Below are 20,978 nucleotides of genomic sequence, written 5' to 3'. Positions count from 1 at the left end.
TGTTAATCTTGACTTCAACAGAACCAAGACAACAGCATGATACCTAAAATATACATCAAGCCAATTTGTAGAAAGTACACAATAGGTAATAGGAAGCATATCAATAGTTTTTGTTAAAACTTAAAGTTCTACTAAAAGTCTGCTGCTTTTTATTTTTAAGGAGAATCACTATAAAATCATCACTTTATATACTGAAATATATATATATATATATGATCTATTTCAACAAAAAAATAACATACCCATAATAAGAGGCAGCCATAAGCATATAAGTCTGAACCTGGAGAAGCAGGTTTTCCCATTTTCAACTCAGGTGAGATCAAACTCAAGTCACCAACCATCATGTTCACCGAGGCTCGCTGACTCTGCAAAAACAATATTTTAAATATTTCAGATACAACACAGTTGAGGTGACTTTCTGTGAAGTACTCTGCATTTAATCAATACAAAAAACAAATTCATTTTAAATATTTCATTCCCTTGCTTTCAAATATTTTTACCAATTTCTGCTATTATAAATTGCTCTTAAAATCAGTCTAATAAATTAACTATGGGACTTTCTTTTACATTCACTTTGTAGACTTGAACAGATTTAATACTAACAACCACTTATTCTGTGATTAAACATTTGATACTCTTTTTAAAAAATAAATTTCACAAGAGTGAGCAGCAGTGCCATGTTCTAATTCTGAAAATTCTAAATAATTCATTTAAGAACTGAAGTCCTACAAAGCACTTTCCTTCCTTACTGATCATTCTCTAAATATACCATTTCTAACATGTCAAAGATGATCAGTGACAACAGCATGAATCCTATATTCAGGCAGATCTTGGTTACAATTCCCCACTCTCCTATTTATTTGCTGTGGGACCGAGGGCTTTAACCTCTTTTTTGTCCATTTTTAAAATTTATTTTTAATTTTTATGGGTACATAGTAGGTGTAAACCTCTTTGAGCCTGAATTAATTTGTAAAATGGAAATAATGTCTACCTTACAGAGATACAATGCCTAGCATGTGTCACTAAGTGTTATCTTTTTTCTAGCTACGATTGTGATCCTTGCTTCTCAAAGTATGGTCCAAGGGCCAGGAGCTACAGCATTAACTGGTAGCTTGTTAGAAATGCAGATGATCCACTGCAGAAATGCTGAATATTAATTTGCATTTTAACATGAACCCCAGGTGAGTCATATGCACTATAAGGCCTGAAAAGCAATGATCTTGACCTCAGACTACTTTTCAAATTTATCTTCCTGATAACCACTTCAATCTGAAAATTGCATGGAAAATGTAGCAAAAGGTGAGTTTGATCAATATTTCAGAATAAATATTTTTAACTGAAAATTAAAAACAATGTTTTGGGGAATAATAACAGATGATGAATGAGTAAAGAGTAATTATTGTAGTCATATCTATAATTATGCAAATAGTATGCTCAAAAGGTAAACTAACCAGAACCCCTGAAGGTTGAGATCTTTCAAAATTCATAATTTAGTTATATTTCTTAGGATATCTTAATTTTGTTAAACTAATGTAATAAAGTAAATATTTCAGAAAATCAATCTGTATAAATCCTGTACAATCCAGCTTTTGATTACAGTTGCAGTATCATTTTCTCATCTTTTTGAGCTACCATATCAAAACCATTAAGACTCTATATACTCCAGTAGCATTACACTATGACTTGCAGATGACCAAAGTATAAAAGCATTATAACATATACTAGTCAAAGGGAATTGCTCAGATAATAAAAAATATTGGCAAGGATGTAGAGAAAACAAAATCCCTATACATTACTGGGAAGAATATAAAATGATGTAGCCACTTTGGAAAACAGTTTGGCTCCTCAAAAAGTAAAACAATGTAACCCAGTAATTCCACTCCCAAGAGAAATGAAAACATGTCCACACAAAAAATATTGTATGCTAAAGCTCATAGCAGCATTATTCATATAACCAATAAGTATAAACAACCCAAATGTCCAGCAACTGATGAATATATAAACAAAATGTGGTGCATCCATACAATGAAATATAATTTGGCAATAAAAAGGAATGACATTTTGATGCAGTCAATAACGTGGATGAACTCTGAAAACACTATGCTAAGTGAAATTAGCATAAAAGGCCACATATTATATCATTCCATTTACATGAGATGTCCAAATAGGCAAATCCATAGAGACAGAAAGTGTATTCGTAGCTTCCAGGCTTGAGAAGAAGTGGGAAATTTGAGTGACTGCTAATCAGTATGGATTTTCTTTTTGGGAATGTTAATAATGTTCTGGAATTCAATACTGGTTATCACTGCACGACTTTGTGAATGTACTACAAACTATTAATGAATTGTATACATTATGTGAATTGTATCTCAATAAAGCTATAATGTTTAGAAAAATAATTACTGATTTGGCCACTCCACATTGTATACATACTTCAAAACATCATGTTGTATATGATAAATATATACAATTTTTATTTCTCAATTAAAATAGAGAATTGTTTCCATTATAACGACAAAAAAATCACAACATGCTCTTAAATTGTGTGATTTTGCTATCTCTACAAACTGCCTATTCTGAGGTAATATGACACCGAATTAACAGCCATTAGAGGTGAATCAGGATTTAAACTAAAAAGTCCAAGGTTCCCCGGTTTCTAAAAATGCACATTATTAATCAAAAAACAGCAAAGTACGTATATGTAAATTGTATCTATAGACGGAGGGACACCAGTGGAGAGAGGTTTAGGAGATGGCCACCTAGTTTCCTTACATGTTTCCTAGCAATTAAATGTTTCCTAATGATGACAAAATTATTAATGTTGTCAATGCCATTGAGTATATAATGTCAGGTAGCTCCTAAGACTTATGGTTAAAATACACAATACTCCTGCTGTTCTAGCATCTAGCTGAGGGCAAATAGTTGCTTATACTACATGACACAGTTTAACTGAAGACAAAGATCCTATAATAAAGTATTATATTATATATAAGTGCTGAACTACTGCTTAATAATATTAAATAAAGTCTAGAACCTATTTGTAAAGCCATGATATCTTACCACAGATTTGGTGAAGTCAAAATCTCCAACAATTCCTTGTTCACGGTTTAAAGCAAATACATTGTTCTGATGAAGTGATCCATGAATTATGTCAGCCTTATGCAATGTATGCAGGCCCTGGGCAACACCTTTCATGACCTTTAAAGTTTCCTATAGATAAGTACACATAAAAGAAGTGAGGAAGTAGGCAAATCATTCTAATCTTGAAACTGTTCTCTAATTAAAAGACTGCTCTAGAAGAGAGTAAAGTTTCCTCGAAATGAACCATTAATAAGAATACAGCATAGAGAAAGACCAGATGAAGGCTTGATTTTGTAATGGTGATACCATGTGTGCCTGTGTGTGTTTGTTTGTGTGTGTGTGTGTGTGTGTGTGTGTGTGTACAATCATACCTTTTGGGCACCAGGGACCGGTTTCATGAAAGACAATTTTTCCATGGATGCAGGGGGTTGGTTTCAGGATCAAACTGTTCCACCTCAGATCACAGGCATTAGATTCTTACAAGGAGTGCGCAACCTAGATCCCTCACATGCACAGTTCACAATAGAGTTTATGCTCCTATGAGAATCTAATGCCTCTACTGATCTTACAGGAAGTGGAGCTCAGGCAGTAATGCTTGCTCACCTGCCACTCACCTCCTGCTGTGCCGCCCTGTTCTTAACAGGCCACAGACTGGTACCAGTCTGCGACCTGGGGTCTGAGGACACCTGTTCTATCATCTCAAAGAAGACTTGGATTACAAATACCAACCATGTAAAGTAGCTATAAGAGACTGAAACAGTGTTACACCATAAGAAGAATCAGGGCCTCCTTTACTTTTATTACTAATCCTAAACTTACAATGACAAAAATTAAAGCTGCCACTTAAGCACTTACAGTACCAACTGCTATATTAGGCAGTTCACATACAGCACAGCTTAGCAGTTGTAAGTTTGGGCTTTGGAACCAGAAAGACTTAATTTCGAGTCCCAACTCTACCTCTGGCTAACGGACCCTGTGCAAGTCACTTAGTCTAATCCCTTTAACCCTTTTTCTCATCTATATAACACGATAACTTCTATCACAGGCTTGAGGTGACAAATAGAATACCATGAGTCAAAATTTTACAAAATATATAGCATGTAGTATGCCTGAATAAATATCAGGTGTTATTTTCTCATTTAATACATCCATGGAAATAAATAGTGCTTTTTACTTACTTCTGAATTTAAAGGCATGTTGGCTTGAACAGCATTCAGGTTTGCCCTAGGGTAGTATGGGACCATCAGATAGGCCATAGGATCAGACTAAGAAGCAAAACAGAGAATGTGACTCCAAGTAAAAACTTCTTCAACATATTTTTAGCATACATTGATTCTATGGGATAATTTTTCTTTTATGTTAAGGGGAATGAACTGCTGCTCTAAAACCTGGAGCTAAAATTTATTTTAAATAAAATAGTTTCTGCAAGATAAAATGGTTTCTGCAAGAGATTAGCATAAGAACTTTACCTTACATAAAAACAGGAATATCAATGGTAGTAACCCTGAGTCTCCTTCAGCTTCTCTCCAAGCTCTATGGTAGGTGGCTGCTCTCTCAATCACCTTGGCTTCTGTGTCAACATCCACAGAATAGCCCTTGTACCAAAGAAAGAGGCACTCATAATTCCAAGATGAAAATCTCATTATAATTATACACCATTCCAATTTAAACATAATTCATTATTTTAAGTTAAATCAAATCTAATTTTATTTTTTAATTTTGTAAGTACTTTTCTATCTTCTTTGAATGCTATAATTTGGAAAAGGAAAGTGCAATCTACCTGTAGCCTGCTACACATTCTAGAATGTGTAGCAACTAAGGCCAAATTAATTATCTTATTATCATGATTAACAGTTTCCCAGATCAATGAGAAGAAGAAATTAAGGAGTACAAGATTGTACTGATAACACAGCTGAGATTTCAAGGAGAAATGTAAGAAAATCAATAATTTTAAAAAGATATTGGATGACTATAATAAGTTCACCCAAAAAAAAGGAAAGTATATCCTATTAAGGACATATTCTTTTTAGGGAAATGAGGGAAACTTTATTTTTTTTTTCTTGTGAGACAAAGCTTTATTTAATGACTTTTATATACTTATTTTTATTATTATACTTTAAGTTCTAGGGTACATGTGCACAACGTGCAGGTTTGTTACATATGTATACATGTGCCATGTTGGTTTGCTGCACCCATTAACTCATCATTTACATTAGGTATTTCTCCTAATGCTATCCCTCACCCTGCCCCCCACCCCATGACAGGCCCCCATGGGTGATGTTCCCCGCCCTGTGTCCAAGTGTTCTCATTGTTCAATTGAGGGAAACTTTAAAAGTGAAAATTAGTTCTGGCAACCAAACTACAAGCACAATTATCATGCCAGTCAACTTATACATTTTAGAAAACTAACAGTGAGGTTTTTTCTTTCTTGACATGTAACAGCACCACTATCCTTTATGCTGCTGAATCTCCCACAAGTAAGAAGAAGTTAGACTTACCTTTAACAGAATTATCTGCCCATTAACCTCAGAACGTACCAAAGGGCGCTTGCTGCTAAGTTCCTTCATGGGCTCAGCATCAAGAAGATCTCGTTCCAAGTTCATTGTAAGGAGACCACCAGAGTTCTAGGCACAAGTTTTTATGACAGTTAAAGAATCCAAACAATCCCAGCACTTGAAAATCATCAAAATAATTAGTTACACGCTATTAAACGACTTGGACACCATCAACTGTACTGGAAAAACCAACAAAATTAAAATCTTTAAAACTGTGCACTTTCTCCAGTTCCTGGCTCTTAAACTCCTCCTACCCAAAGTGTAATCACCATACATTTAATTACTGCTATAATTTTAGAACAGATTCAGGAAATGACTAGAATTAACCAGACATGCATCCTAGGATCCCTAATGTTTACCTGAAAAACCACTTATGTTTCCTAAAAAATACTAAAGTAACAACTGATTGGGACGGGGGTGAGGAATGAGGGACTACATATTGGGTTAGTGTACACCGCTCAGGTGATGGGTGCACTAAAATCTCAGAAATCACCACTAAAGAACTTATCCATGTAACCACAAAACACCTGTACCCCAAAAACTACTGAAATAAACATTTTTTAAAAAACAAAAAATAAATAAGGTAAAATAATGACAAAAATGTAGGTATCAAATGGGAAAGATTAGTCCAAAAATTATGACTACCATGAAGTAATTCTAACACCTCTGCCCCTGTTTGGAGTCCTCAAAAGTGAAAATGGCTTTCAATAACTAATTTTACTAGATATTTCTGCTACTTTTTAAAAGGAATAATTTTTCACACTAAAATATGATCACCAACATTTTAAACAAAGCTAAGTTTCACTGTGGTGCAGTTTCAGTAAGAGGCATTGTAGAATTGTTTTCTGGGTTTTTTTTTTTTAAGTCTTGTCGGTACATTTAAGTATTCTACAATACATAATCAACCTACAAAAAATTCCTAAGCATACATTACAGTTAAACATCAGAAAGCCATTAAAGACTTCAATAAACCATGAGTCAAACCTTTTATAATCTTCCATAATAAAGTAGATTAGCATATTTTTAAATATTAATTTTCAAGTCCCACGTGGCAGTACATACTTATTTGCCCACACTGCATAAGGTAATCGCTAAGCTAGAGTTAAATAGTTGCAAGAAAAAACTCACATCATTTTAAAGTCTAGTCTAGAAAGAGTTTAGAGTAATTATTTAAGTTAGGGAACTTTAATCTTAAATATTTTTTAGAATAAACTCACATGTCTACACAAATATCCCTCTCTGTACCATATTTAAGCCATTATAATGGACTTCGTGACAATCTTAATGAATAAATACCTCATCTAGGCCCTCACCGTAGAAGGCAATATAAATCGCAGGACTAACAGATTAGTAAACCAGTGTTTACTAATCCTGCTCCCTATGGCCCCTATTTAATATGCTGATCTCCAGCTTTTGAATCCTGCCTACCTAGAAAACCATACCCACCTCAACATCTCTACCTTAACCAACTTCTCTAGAATTTTTTCCCAGACTGCTTTAACTTAAAAAACCCATTGTGCTCAAATCCCTCAGGGCTAGCAATACCTTGTTTTTATCCTAACTCTTGAAATAGCAGTTAAAATTTTATTTTGTCATTTCAAAAAGTAAACACCTATAATTCAAATAAGTGTCATGCAATGTACTGAATGAGGATGAGGAAAGCAGAAAAACGGATAATGCAAATTTACATAAAAATACAAATATATACCATGCAACTATTAAAGGGTCATAAGAAAAAGTTCTAATACCCATAAAATATTCATCAGGAGTATTTTTATTTAAAAGATACTATAAGTTTAACACTGACACAAATTTAATATTATCACTTTTCAACACCCTCTGAAGAGTAGTAATTCACAAGGGAAACAAAGTTTACCATGTATTTGAGTAATCCTATTTCAGGATGAAGCAGAGGCAGCTCAGGGAACCATTTCTGTGCCAAACTAGTTAGCATCTCCTAAAGTTAAAAAAAAAAGTTTTTAACTGTAGATCAATATATATTCAATTTTGACATGTTGCTCTTCAGGAAAATATATCAGCATCTACCTTATAACATATCCAGTAAGATACATAATCACTGATTTTGCCTTCTACTTCAAGAAGTAACAAGTGAAAACCACGACTCACCTTGCATCTGCTAAAGCAAATTAAACATGGCCTGAGAAGGACTTCGTACTTCTATATTTGAGTCCTTGTGGATGAACTGCAACCTAGCTTAACAGGCAGACAAGACTGAAAATGTAACTTAGCAGTGTGGACCTATAACAATAGCTGAGTCTTGGCCAATCCCAGCCGCCATACTTCAACCACTTACAGACTGCTAAGTGTTCAAACTGTGTTCAAATAAGGCAAACACCAATCTGTAACCAATATAGCTGTTTCTGTACCTCGCTGCCAATTTCTGAAAGCCACTTTCCTTTTTTCGTCTATTAATTTGTTCTGACCACAAAGCATCCCCAGAGTCTCTCCGAATATGCTGTGATTCAGCTGCCCAATTTGCGAATTGTTCATTGCTCCTTTAAATTTGAGTTGGCTGAAGTTTTTTTTTTTAACCCATCTAAACTATCATCTTACTAATTGAAGAAAAATGTAATTACCAATTTTAAGCTTTGGATACATACATAAGCACAAATCTTGCAAGGTCAAAGTCCTCACCCACTTCCAAACTAAAATGAAAATGTCTGATAATATTTCAATTTGAGGCATAAAACTGTCATTATTTCTCAAAATATTAAGAACACAGTGACATTTTAAAATAACAGCTGTTTCGTTAAGAAAAATTTTTAAAGCCTAAGAGAAAAAACACATAGCTCTACATAAGTAACTTTGAAATAAATGTGAAAATTGAGTACCCTCACGAAAGAAAAGCCACTTATCACATATTTATTAAGCAAAACTTCTAAACACTTGTCGAATCATTGCAAGATCGCTATTTTAACCCAAGGTCCATAAGGTATTTACATATACGCAGATGAATTTGCTAAAGAAAGCATGACACTTACCTATTGTTTTCACAGTATTAATATTATTACTTTCTTTTCTTTTCTTTTTTCTTTTTTTTTTTTTTGAGACAGGGTCTTGCTCTGTTGCCCAGGCTGGAATGCAGAGGCATGATCATAGCTCAATGCAGCCTCAACCTCCTGGGTTCAAGCAATCCTCCTGCCTCAGCCTCCAAAGCAGCTGGGACTACAGTTACATGACACCATGACCAGCTAACTGTTGTATTTTTTGTAGAGATGGGGTCTCACCATGTGCCCAAGCTGGTCTCAAACTCCCGGCCTCAAGTGATCCGCCCGCCTCGGCCTCCCAAAGTGCTGGGACTACAGGTGTGAGCCGCCATGCCCAGTCAGTATTTTTACTTTCAAAGCACTGTTTCTTAACTAACTTCTTCCTGGTAACATCTCCCAGATATAAAATACAATATTCTTCCATTTTAAAGAAAAAATACAATGACTTATTTTCCCAAGCTCACAAAAATCAGTGGTAAAAATAGAGACTTAAAAGATGTAACTTCTCCTGCCCCCAAAACCAGGTAGTCTTATTTTGTTACATTCTTCAACTAAATTATGTGCTCCATTAATGTTTTCACTGCAACATTATGGGAAAATGATGTTGATGTAAGGAAAAGGTCTTTAGGTTTTATGTTAAACAGAAAAAAGGCAATATGCAAAAGTGTGTCTGTGCTATAATCTCAATTCTAAAAACAAACAAAAAAAGACTAAAAGAAAGTCAAAAGTTACCAGTGATTACTACTATTATCACTGAGTGGAAATATTACAAGTGATGTTTTTCCTTCTTTACAATTTTCAGTTATTTCCACACTGGTACAATGGTCAGAATATTTTGTCATGTGAAATTTATTTCTAAATTTACAAAAATCTTACCAGGTCAATATATATATAAACTTTCTATATAATACCTCTAGCCTTGTGATTACAGTCCACTTCATAAAACGGGTATTTAAATTCAATTTCTAGAGTAAAACCTAATGTAAAACTTCAAAGAACCAAATACTTACATATTCCTCTCTCTCATGATAAATTTCCTGAAAGACATTATTGCGCAGCTGAGTTATTTCTTCTTTTATTTTCTCAATTTGAGAGCCATCAGGATCATCTGACTTGAATCAGAAAGAAAAAGTGTTTTTTATTAACATAGAGAAAACAAGTCTTCTTTTAAGAATTGAAGTTCTATAGTAAATTACTCTGTGTGGTTTCTATGTATCCTTCAGTACCTAGCACATAAAAGACCCTTCTAATACTTGCTGAATTAACTTAGGTCAATTTATTCTAACAATGACTTTTCTGAAACCTAGAAAAAGGAATTACAAAAAGTAAAGACATAAAATCAATTATACAGATTTTTCTTGTCTCTTCATCTGCTGTAGATTTTCTCTAAGATAAAGATGGCCAACTGCCATTCAAACAAAAGAAATGTTAATAATAGCAACCAGAATACACCTGAATTCCCTAGAATTGTCTTCTACATGATATTTGGTTAAAAACAAAACAAAAGGATGAGTAAATGTGTGAACTGTCTCCAATGATAATACATAAGCCACCTTAAAAAGTATGTATGCTTTTGTGAAAGGAAAATAAATCTTGTGAACTTTAAATCACTAAGCCAAAGGAAAAAGTCAAGCTGGGAACTGTGTCAGGCAAACCAGCTTCTCATTTTATTCCTAAATAAGATAGCTACAACCATAAAAACCCTGCACACCTCTCTCACAATTTGCTCAGTAGGAAATTCCTTATGGGTCTCAGGATCTTCACCCTAAAACAGTTCTGTTGAATTTTACCCTGACAATGTAAATTGATGGCTTATTTTCTCAGGTGCAGGACAAAGGACAGAACTCTAAGTCATCATCCCTTTGCTCAACTGAGACAAATGCATATCTGATTCCTTCCTCTGATGTAAAAATGCAGATTCACTGAGCTAGTGACTATTCCTCTACCCCTCTCTCAAATGTAAATAGTGTATTTGCTGAAAGGTGATCAAAGATTAAAGAATTCAAACCATCTGTCTCTTATCTACTCACATCTTTTTAAAATTTCTTCCTCTTTCCCCAGTATCCATCCTTTCCCTTTTAAATACTTAAGCCCTCAAAATCATCTCTGAGAAAGGCATAGACCTGCCTCCCAGGCATGCATCCTTAACCTTGGCAAAACAAACTTTCTAAATTGATTGATACCTGCCTCAGATAGTTTGGTTTACACTTTAAAAGTCAGATTTCAAGGATCCAGATACTAAGATGGCCAAATAGTAACAGCTCCGGTCTGCAGCTCCCAGCGAGATCAACAGACAAGGTGAGTGATTTCTGCATTTCAAACTGAGGTACCCGGCTTATCTCATTGGGACTAGTTAGACAGTGGGTGCAGCCTACAGAGGGCAAGCAAAAGCAGGGTGGGGCGTCACCTCACCCAGGAAGTGCAAGGGGCTGGGGAACTCGCTCTCCTAGCCAAGGGAAGCCGTGAGGGACTGTGCCATCAGGAACGGTTCATTCTGGCCCAGATACTATGCTTTTCCAACAGTCTTCACAACCCACAGAGCAGGAGATTCCCTCAGATGCATACATCACCAGGGCCCTGGGTTTCAAGCACAAAACTGGGCAGACATTTGGGCAGACACCGAGCTAGCTGCTGGAATATTTATTCATACCCCCCTTGCACCTGGAATGCCAGCAAGACAGAACTGTTGACTCCCCTGAAAAGAGGGTTGAAGCCAGGGAGCCAAGTGGTCCTGCTCAGCAGATCCCACCCCCATGGGGCCCAGCAAGCTAAGATCCACTAGCTTGAAATTCTCACTGCCAGCATGGCAGTCTGAAGTCAACCTGGGTCACTCCAGCTTGGTTGGGGGAGGGGCCTCTGTCATTACTGAGGCTTGAGTAGGCAGTTTTCCCCTCACTGTGTAAACAAAGCCACCAGGAAGTTCAGATTCCGCGGAGCTCACCGCAGCCCAGCAAAGCCTCTGTAGCCAGACTGCCTCTCTAGATTCCTTTCTGGGCAGGGCATCTCTGAAAGAAAGATAGAAGCCCCAGTCAGGGGCTTATAGATAAAACTCCCATCCTCCTGGGACAGAGCACCTGGGGGAAGGGGCGGCTGTGGGCATAGCTTCAGCAGACTTTAATGTTTCTGCCTGCCAGCTCTGAAGAGAGCAGCGGATCTCCCAGCACAGTGCTCGAGCTCTGCTAAGGGACAGACTGCCTCCTCAAGTGGGTCCCTGACCCCCATCCTCCTGACTGGAAGACACCTCCCAGCAGGGGACGACAGACACCTCATACAGGAGAGCTCTGGCCAGCATCTGGCAGGTGCCCCTCTGGGATGAAGCTTCCAGAGGAAGGGACATGTAGCAATCTTTGCTGTTCTGCAGTCTCCGCTGGTGATACCCAGGCAAACAAGGTCTGGAGTGGACTTCCAGCAAACTCCAGCAAACCTGAAGCAGAGGGGCCTGACTGTTAGAAGGAAAACTAACAAACAGAAAGGAATAGCATCAGCATAAACAAAAAGGACATCCACACAAAAAAAAAACACATCCAAAGGTCACCAACATCAAAGACCAAAGGTAGATAAATCCAAGAAGATGAGAAAAAACCAGCACAAAAAGGGTGAAAATTTCAAAAACCAGAACATCTTTTCTCCTCCAAAGGATCACAACTCCTCGCCAGCAACGGAACAAAACTGGATGGAGAATGAGTTTGATGAATTGACAGAAGTAGGCTTCAGAAGGTGGGTAATAACAAACTCCTCCGAGCTAAAGGAGCATGTTCTAACCCAATGGAAGGAAGCTAAGAACCTTGAAAAAAGGTTAGACGAATTGCTAACTAGAATAACCTGTTTAGAGAAGAACATAAATGACTTCATGGAGCTGAAAAACACAGTATGAGAACTTCATGAAGCATACATAAGTATCAATAGCCAAATCAATCAAGCAGAAGAAAGGATATCAGACATTGAAGATCAACTTAATGAAATAAAGCATGAAGACAAGATTAAAGAAAAAAAATGAAAAAGAACAAAGCCTTGAAGAAATATTCGACTATGTGAAAAGACCAAACCTACGTTTGACTGGTGTACCTGAAAGTGACAGGGAAAAGGGAACCAAGTTGGAAAACACACTTAAGCATATTATCCAGGAGAACTTCCCCAACCTAGCAGGACAGGTCAACATTCAAATTCAGGAAATACAGAGAACACCAAAAACCTACTCCTCAAAAACAGCAACCCCAAGACACATAATTGTCAGATTCACCAAGGTTGAAATGAAGGAAAAAATGTTAAGGGCAGCCAGAGAGAAAGGTTGGGTTACTCACAAAGCGAAGCCCATCAAACTAACAGCAATTTCTCTGCAGAAACCGTACAATGCCAGAAGAGAGTGGGGGCCAATATTCAACATTCTTAAAGAAAAGAATTTTCAAACCAGAATTTCATATCCAGCCAAACTAAGTTTCACAAGCAAAGGAGAAATAAAATCCTTTATAGACAAGCAAATGCTGAGAGACTTTGTCACAATCAGACCTGCCTTACAAGAGCTCCTAAAGGAAGCACTACATATGGAAAGGAACAACTGGTTCCAGCCAATGCAAAAACATACCAAATTGTAAAGACCGTCGACACTATGAAGAAACTACATCAACTAATGGGCAAAATAACCAGTTAGTATCATAATGACAGGATCAAATTCACAAATAACAATATTGACCTGAAATGTAAACAGCTGAAATGCCCCAATTAAAAGACAAGAACTGGCAAATTGGATAAAGAGTCAAGACCCATTGGTGGGCTATATTCAGGAGACCCATCTGACGTGCAAAGACACACCATAGGCTCAAAATAAAGGGATGGAGGAAGATTTACCAAGCAAATGGAAAGCAAAAAAAAAGCAGGGATTGCAATCCTGGTATCTGATAAAACAGACTTTAAACCAACAAAGATCAAAAAAAATAAAAATAAAGAAGGGCATTACATAATGGTAAAGGGATCAGTGCAACAAGAAGAGTTAACTGTCTTAAATATATATGCACCCAATACAGGAGCACTCACATTCAAAAAGCAAGATCTTAGAGACCTACAAAGAGAATTAGACTCCCACACAATAATAGTGGGAGACTTTAACACCCCACTGTCAGTATTAGACTAGACAGATCAATGAGATGGAAAATTAACAAGGACATTCAGGACTTGAACTCAGCTCTGGACCAAGTGGACCTAATAGACACCTACAGAACTCTCCACCCCAAATCAACAGCGTATACATTCTTTTCAGCACCACATCACACTTATTCTAAAACTGACCACACAGTTGGAAGTAAAACACTTCCTGGCAAATGGAAAAGAACAGAAATCATAAACAAGTCTCTCAGACCACAGTGCAATCAAAGTAGAACTTAAGATTGAGAAACTCTCTGAAAACCACACAACTACATGGAAATTGAACAACCTGCTCCTGAATGAGTACTGGGTAATTAACAAAATTAAGGCAGAAATAAATAAGTTATTTGAAACCAATGAGAACAAAGACACAATGTACCAGAATCTCTGGGACACAGCTAAAGCAGTGTTTAGAGGGAAATTTATAGCACTAAATGCCCACAGGTGAAAGCGGGAAAGATCTAAAATCGACACCCTAACATCACAATTAGAAGAGCTACAGAAGCAAGAACAAACTAATTCAAAAGCTAGTAGAAGACAAGAAATAACTAAGATCAGGGCAGAACTGGAGGAGATAGAGACAAGAAAAACCCTTCAAAAAAAAATCAATGAATCCAGGAGTTGGTTTTTTGAAAAGATCAACAAAATAGATAGACCACTAGCCAGACTAATAAAGAAGAATCAAATAGACACAATAAAAAATGATAAAGGGGATATCACCACTGATCCCACAGAAATCCAAGCTACCATCACAGAATACAATAAACACCTCTATGCAAATCAACTAGAAAATCTAGAAGAAATGGAAAAATTCCTGGACACATACACCCTCCCAAGACTAAATCAGGAAGAAGTCAAATCCCTGAATAGACCAACAATAAGTTCTGAAATTGAGGCAGTTATTAATAGCCTACCAACCAAAAAAAGTCCAGGACCAGACAGATACACAGCTGAATTCCACCAGAGGTACAAAGAAGAGCTAGTACCATTCTTTCTGAAACAATTCCAAACAACAGAAAAAGAGGGAATCCTCCGTAACTCATTTTATGAGGCCAGCATCATCCTGGTACAAAAACCTGGCAGAGACACAACAAAAAAAAGAAAATTTCAGGCCAATATCCCTGACGAACATTGATGCAAAAATCCTCAATAAAATACTGGCAAACTGAATTCAGCAGCACATCAAAAAGCTTATCCACCAAAATCAAGTCAGCTTCATCCCTGGGATGCAACGCTGGTTCAAAATATGCAAATAAGTAAACAGAATGCATCACATAAACAGAACCAATGACAAAAACCACACGACTATCTCAACAGATGCAGAAAAAGCCTTTGATAAAATTTGACACACCTTCATGCTAAAAATTCTCAATTAACTAGGTACTGATGGAATGCATCTCAAAATATTAAGAGCCATTTATGACAAACCCACAGCCAATATCATACTGAATGGGAAAATCTGGAAGCATCCCTTTGAAAACTGTCACCAAGACAAGCATGCCCACTCTCACCACTCCTATTTAACACAGTATTGGAAGTTCTGGACAGGGCAATCAAGCAAGAGAAAGAAATAAAAGGTATTCACATAAGAAGACAGGAAGTCAAATTGTCTCTGTTTGCAGATGACATGATTGTATATTTAGAAAACCCCATCGTCTCAGCCCAAAATCTCCTTAAGCTGATAAGCAACTTCAGCAAAGTCTCAGGATACAAAATCAATGTGCAAAAATCACAAGCATTCCTATACACCAATAATAGGCAAACAGAGAGCCAAATCATGAGTGAACTCCCATTCACAATTGCTACAAAGAGAATAAGGTATCTAGGAATACAGCTAACAAGGTATGTGAAGGACCTCTTCAAGGAGAACTACAAACCACTGCTCAACAAAATAAGAGAGGACACAAACAAATGGAAAAAATTTTCATGCTCATGGATAGGAAGAATGAACATCATGAAAATGGCCATACTGCCCAAAGTAATTTATAAATTCAATGCTATTCCCATCAAGCCACCACTGAATTTCTGCACAGAATTTTTTTTAAAACTACTTTAAATTTCATATGGAACTAAAAAAGAGCCCGGATAGCCAAGACAATCCTAAGCAAAAAGAACAAAGCTGGAGGCATCATGCTACCTGACTTTAACTATACTACAAGGCTACAGTAACCAAAACAGCATGGTACTGGTGCCAAAACAGATATATAGACCAATGGAACACAAAGAGGCCTCAGAAATAATGTCGCACATCTACAACCATCTGATCTTTGACAAACCTGACAGAAGCAAGCAATGGGGAAAGGATTCCCTATTTAATAAATGTTATTGGGAAAACTGGGAAAGCAATGGGGAAAGGATTCCCTACTTAATAAATGGTGTTGGGAAAACGGGCTAGCCATATGTAGAAAGCTGAAACTGGATCCCTTCCTTACACCTTATACAAAAATTAATTCAAGATGGATTAAAGACTTAAATATTAGACCTAAAACCATAACAACTCTAGAAGAAAACCTAGGCAATACCATTCAGGACATAGGCATGGGCAAAGGACTTCATGACTAAAACACCAAAAGCAATGGCAACAAAAGACAAAATTGACAAATGGGATCTAATTAAACTAAAGAGCTTCTACACAACAAAAGAAACTACTATCAGAGTGAACAGGCAACCTACAAAATGGAGAAAATTTTTGCAATCTACCCATCTGACAAAGGTTTAATATCCAGAATCTACCAAGACTTAAACAAATTTACAAGAAAAAAACAATCCCATCAAAAAGTGGGCAAAGGATATGAACAGACACTTCTCAAAAGAAGACATTTATGCAGCCAACAGACACATGAAAAAATGCTCATCATCACTGGTCATCAGAGAAATGCAAATCAAAACCACAGTGAGATACAATCTCATACCAGTTAGAATGGTGATCATTAAAAAGTCAGGAAACAACAGACAGTGGAGAGGATGTGGAGAAATAGGAACACTTTTACACTGTTGGTGGGACTGTAAACTAGTTCAACCATTGTGGAAGACAGTGTGGCAATTCCTCAAGGATCTAGAACTAGAAATACCATTTGACCCAGCAATCCCATTACTGGGTATATACCCAAAGGATTATAAATCATGCTACTATAAAGACACATGCACACGTATGTTTAGTGTGGCACTATTCACAATAGCAAAGACTTGGAACAAACCCAGTTGCCCATCAATAATAGACTGGATTAAGAATATGTGGCACATATACACCATGGAATACTATGCAGCCATAAAAAAGGATGATTTCATGTCCTTTGCAGGGACATGGATGCAACTGGAAGCCATCATTCTCAGCAAACTATCACAAGGACAGAAAATCAAACACCACATGTTCTCACTCATAGGTGGGAACTGAACAATGGGAACACTTGGACACAGGAAGGGGACTATCACACCCCGGGGTCTGTTGTGGGGTGGGGGGGCAGGGAGAGGGACAGCATTAGGAGAAATACCTAATGTAAATGACTAGTTAATGGGTGCAGCAAACCAACATGGCACATGTATACCTATGTAATAAACCTGCACGTTGTGCACATGTACTGTAGAACTTAAAGTATAATAATGAAAAAAAAAGCAACATAGGCAACATACAAATACACACACACACACACACTCACACACACACACACAAAAGTCAGGAAACCACAGATGCTGGAGAGGATGTGGAGAAATAGGAATACTTTTACACTGTTGGTGGGAGTGTAAATTAGTTCAACCATTGTGGAAGACAGTGTGGCAATTCCTGAAGGATCTAGAACCAGAAATACCATTTGACCCAGCAATACCATTACTGGGTATATACCCAAAGGATTATAAATCATTCTACTATAAAGACACATGCACATGTAGGTTTACTGCAGTACTGTTCACAATAGCAAAGACTTCGAACCAACCCAAATGCCCACCAATGATTGAGTGGATAAAGAAAATGTGGCACATATACACCATGGAATATTATGCAGCTATAAAAAAGGACGAGTTCGTGTTCTTTGCAGGGACAAGGATGAAACTGGAAACCATCAGTCTCAGCAAACTAACACAGGAACAGAAAACCAAACACCGCATGTTCTCACTCTTAAGATGAGGTGAACAATGAGAAAACATGGACACAGGGAGGGGAACATCACACACTGGGCCTGTCAGGGGGTGGGGGTCTAGGGGAGGAATAGCATTAGGAGAAATACCTAATGTAGGTGACGGGTTGATGGGTACAGCAAACCACCATGGCACGTGTATACCTATGTAACAAACCTGCACATTCTGCACATGTATCCCAGAACTTAAAGTATAACAAAAGTCAGATTTCTCCAAAAGTTGAAAAATCAGACTAAAAAAATCAACTTCCCCAAAGCCCAGAATAGAATAAAACTAGAAAGTTCTTCAACTATGATATTAGTTCTGGAATAGTCCTCCGCTCCACCCCCAATTCAGTGCTCAGAAGTAGAAGACAGATAATTCAAATTGGATTAAGGCATAATACAGATCCTTGTACATAAATCAAATCCTCAAAGGAACACAAAGTTTACTATCTTATTCACAAAGTTTCAAGCCTAAAGGAAGAAGTTAGTCCAGATTAGGGCATCCTAATCCTCTCCAGTTCTATTATCATATAAAAGCAACTTAAAATACTTGCAAGAAATATTACATCTATCCATAAAAAGGGAGTTAACAAAAGATACCATGATCTTAAAAATACTTTATGACAAAACGCTACCTTCGAGGGGGTACCCTGTCACCTGCATGTAGCAAGTTGGTATTACAATAAACATTCTAACAGTCCAAACTAAAAGAGCTTTTAAAATTATTCTAAAATGTTCATGTTACTAAGAACCAAGGCAGCCTAGGAAAATGTTTTTAAAGAATATTTAATGATACAGGAAAATTTTTACACTATTACTGTAATCTCAATTTTATTTATATACACAGAAAACAAGATAAAGTATATAAAACAAAATGTGAATGTAATGGCTCTCTTATTGTAAAGAGTGTATTTATGCATTATTTTTATGAAGCAGAGACCAAGTAAAATGAGATGCACATAAAGATCAGTAAGAAACAACTGTTTCCTTACCTCTTCCAAATTATTCTTTTCAACCAATTTCCATCTGAGTAGAGCTTTTAAGCTTTTCAATGTCTTCTTAATGGATAGCAAGTGATCCACACTGGGACTCTTATTTAAATATTCAATAAGCTGCTTTTTAAACTAAGTAAACAAAAGTTACGTATTTTCAAACACATAAGAAAAGTATTTATTGAACAGTGATCATTTATTATTTCTCTGTTAAGATTCAACTAGTATTTACTGAGTTCAGATTGAGATACCAAGAAAATCTATAATTTTCAACAAGACAATTCAATAGATTTCCTTTTTATCCATGTTTCTATTTAGAAGAATATCAGTTCCAGCACTCAAAGTAACAAAGACAAAAGTAATATTTCAAACTGAGACATACAATAAAACACACATTGTTAGTATGGATGAAAAAGGAATTTCTAGTGAGGATGTAAACTGAAATCATCTTTCCCAAAAGTGGTTTGAAAATATGTATCAAGTTTTAATTAATAATGTCCATTCCTTTTAACTCAGTAATTATAGAATTTAGAAATCTGAGAAATAAAAACAAAAAATTATGCACAAACATATGTACAGTGTTATTTATGGTAGGAAAAATTGGAAGTAACCTTAATGTCCAACACACATGAAAGGTTAATGTTGTTGTACATCTACATAGGGATGAGGATTCAGTCACTCAAGATGACAGTATAGAAAAATCATATGGAAAAATGTTCATAATATACCATTAAATGAAGAAAGTATGTTTGAAGTAACTTAAAAAACAATGCAATGCATATATATATGCTCACAAACATACAGATGCACATCCAGTGAGTAAATACTCTAAAACTATCTCTTAGGCTAAGGGAATTATAAGCAATGTTTTATTTCTTATCTTTCTGTATATAGCAAATTATCTACAGTAGACTTATACAGGCAAAAAGAAAATGATGTTAAAAATTGTGGTTCTCATGGACATAATAAAATATTTAAAACAATAAAAAATTTGATATATTTATATCATCAAAAATCACCATTTCCAGTTGATAGTGAATTCTAGTAATAATAATTTACTGACACTGAGTATTAAACAACAATAGAAAAATTTAAGTACTGAAAAATTCAAAGCATCAATTTATAAGATCAATAAGAGAAAGCACAATCAAACCTCAATACTGTCCTTGTACTTAGCTTGTACTGTGGCAATGAGCCTTTCCTCTGAATGAATCTTTTGCAGTACTTGACTATATGTATTTGAAATTATCTCCTTGTCTGCATCACCTTGATCCTAAATGAAATCACACACATAGAATTATACACAAAGGAATATCCAAAACAGCTAAGGCCTCCAATAACAATAGATAAACTTCAAAATTATGCCTTTAACAGATTTCTGCAGTGATTTCAAAACAGTTCTTAAACACAAATGTTTTCCTAGACAGAAGATAGATAGATATCAAAGATGTTCATATGGCAGCCAGGCAACATAGTGAGACCAGTCCCTAAAAAAAAATTTTTAATTAGCTGAGCACAGTGGTATACACCTGTAGTCCTAGCTACAAGGGAGGCTGAGGCAGGGAGATTAAGGAGTTCAAGGCTGCAGTGAGCTAGGATCACATCAATGCACTCCAGCCTGGGCGACAGAGCAAGACACTGTCTCTCTAAAAAAAGCAAAGCCATTCATATGGGAAACTTTACCCGTATTACACCATTATTCCCAAAGCTGTGTAGAATAAGAGCATTAATGGAAATCAGGGATACTAATATGCTAAATATAAGAACTATAAACAATATATAGACCTTCAACACTTTACTTTTAGAAATCACCTGTTAACAACTACTACTAAAATCAAGTCTGACAAAACTATCTACATCAGGACTATTTAACAATATAAAACTTCTTAATGTATTTTTAATGCCAATATGAGTAAAATTATAAAAAGTAAAAAAAAGAAAAAACAAGTAAAATGAGAAGCCTAACCACTGAAACATTGGAAAGCAGCCTGAATAACTGGGAAGAGTCCCAATGAGCAATAATTAAAATTACAAAACACCCTTTGGAGTAGCTACACTAATTTTTACCTTGACACTGTAACAAAG

At 36.2% G+C, this 20,978-nt stretch overlaps 1 protein-coding gene across 4 annotated transcripts in view; it reads right to left on the bottom strand.

The window, feature by feature from the left end:
• Positions 1-20,978, bottom strand: part of STK31 (serine/threonine kinase 31) — a 129,782-nt gene that overhangs the window by 41,204 nt on the left and 67,600 nt on the right. For all 4 annotated transcript variants that reach the window (XM_016945556.4, XM_527691.9, XM_054687438.2 and 1 more), the window contains exons 14-22: positions 20,047-20,166; positions 18,894-19,025; positions 9,655-9,756; positions 7,513-7,593; positions 5,580-5,705; positions 4,551-4,676; positions 4,260-4,346; positions 3,061-3,210; positions 243-365 (exon numbers count right to left, since the gene is read on the bottom strand). In XM_016945556.4, the coding sequence (XP_016801045.3) occupies positions 243-365; positions 3,061-3,210; positions 4,260-4,346; positions 4,551-4,676; positions 5,580-5,705; positions 7,513-7,593; positions 9,655-9,756; positions 18,894-19,025; positions 20,047-20,166 (1,047 nt within the window). The remainder of the gene's footprint in view (positions 1-242; positions 366-3,060; positions 3,211-4,259; positions 4,347-4,550; positions 4,677-5,579; positions 5,706-7,512; positions 7,594-9,654; positions 9,757-18,893; positions 19,026-20,046; positions 20,167-20,978) is intronic.

The sequence above is a fragment of the Pan troglodytes genome, chromosome 6 (genome assembly GCF_028858775.2).
Source record: "Pan troglodytes isolate AG18354 chromosome 6, NHGRI_mPanTro3-v2.0_pri, whole genome shotgun sequence".
Classification (NCBI taxonomy): domain Eukaryota; kingdom Metazoa; phylum Chordata; class Mammalia; order Primates; family Hominidae; genus Pan; species Pan troglodytes.
Note: the sequence above shows the minus strand (reverse complement) of the source record. Positions and strands in the feature narration are given on the sequence as shown.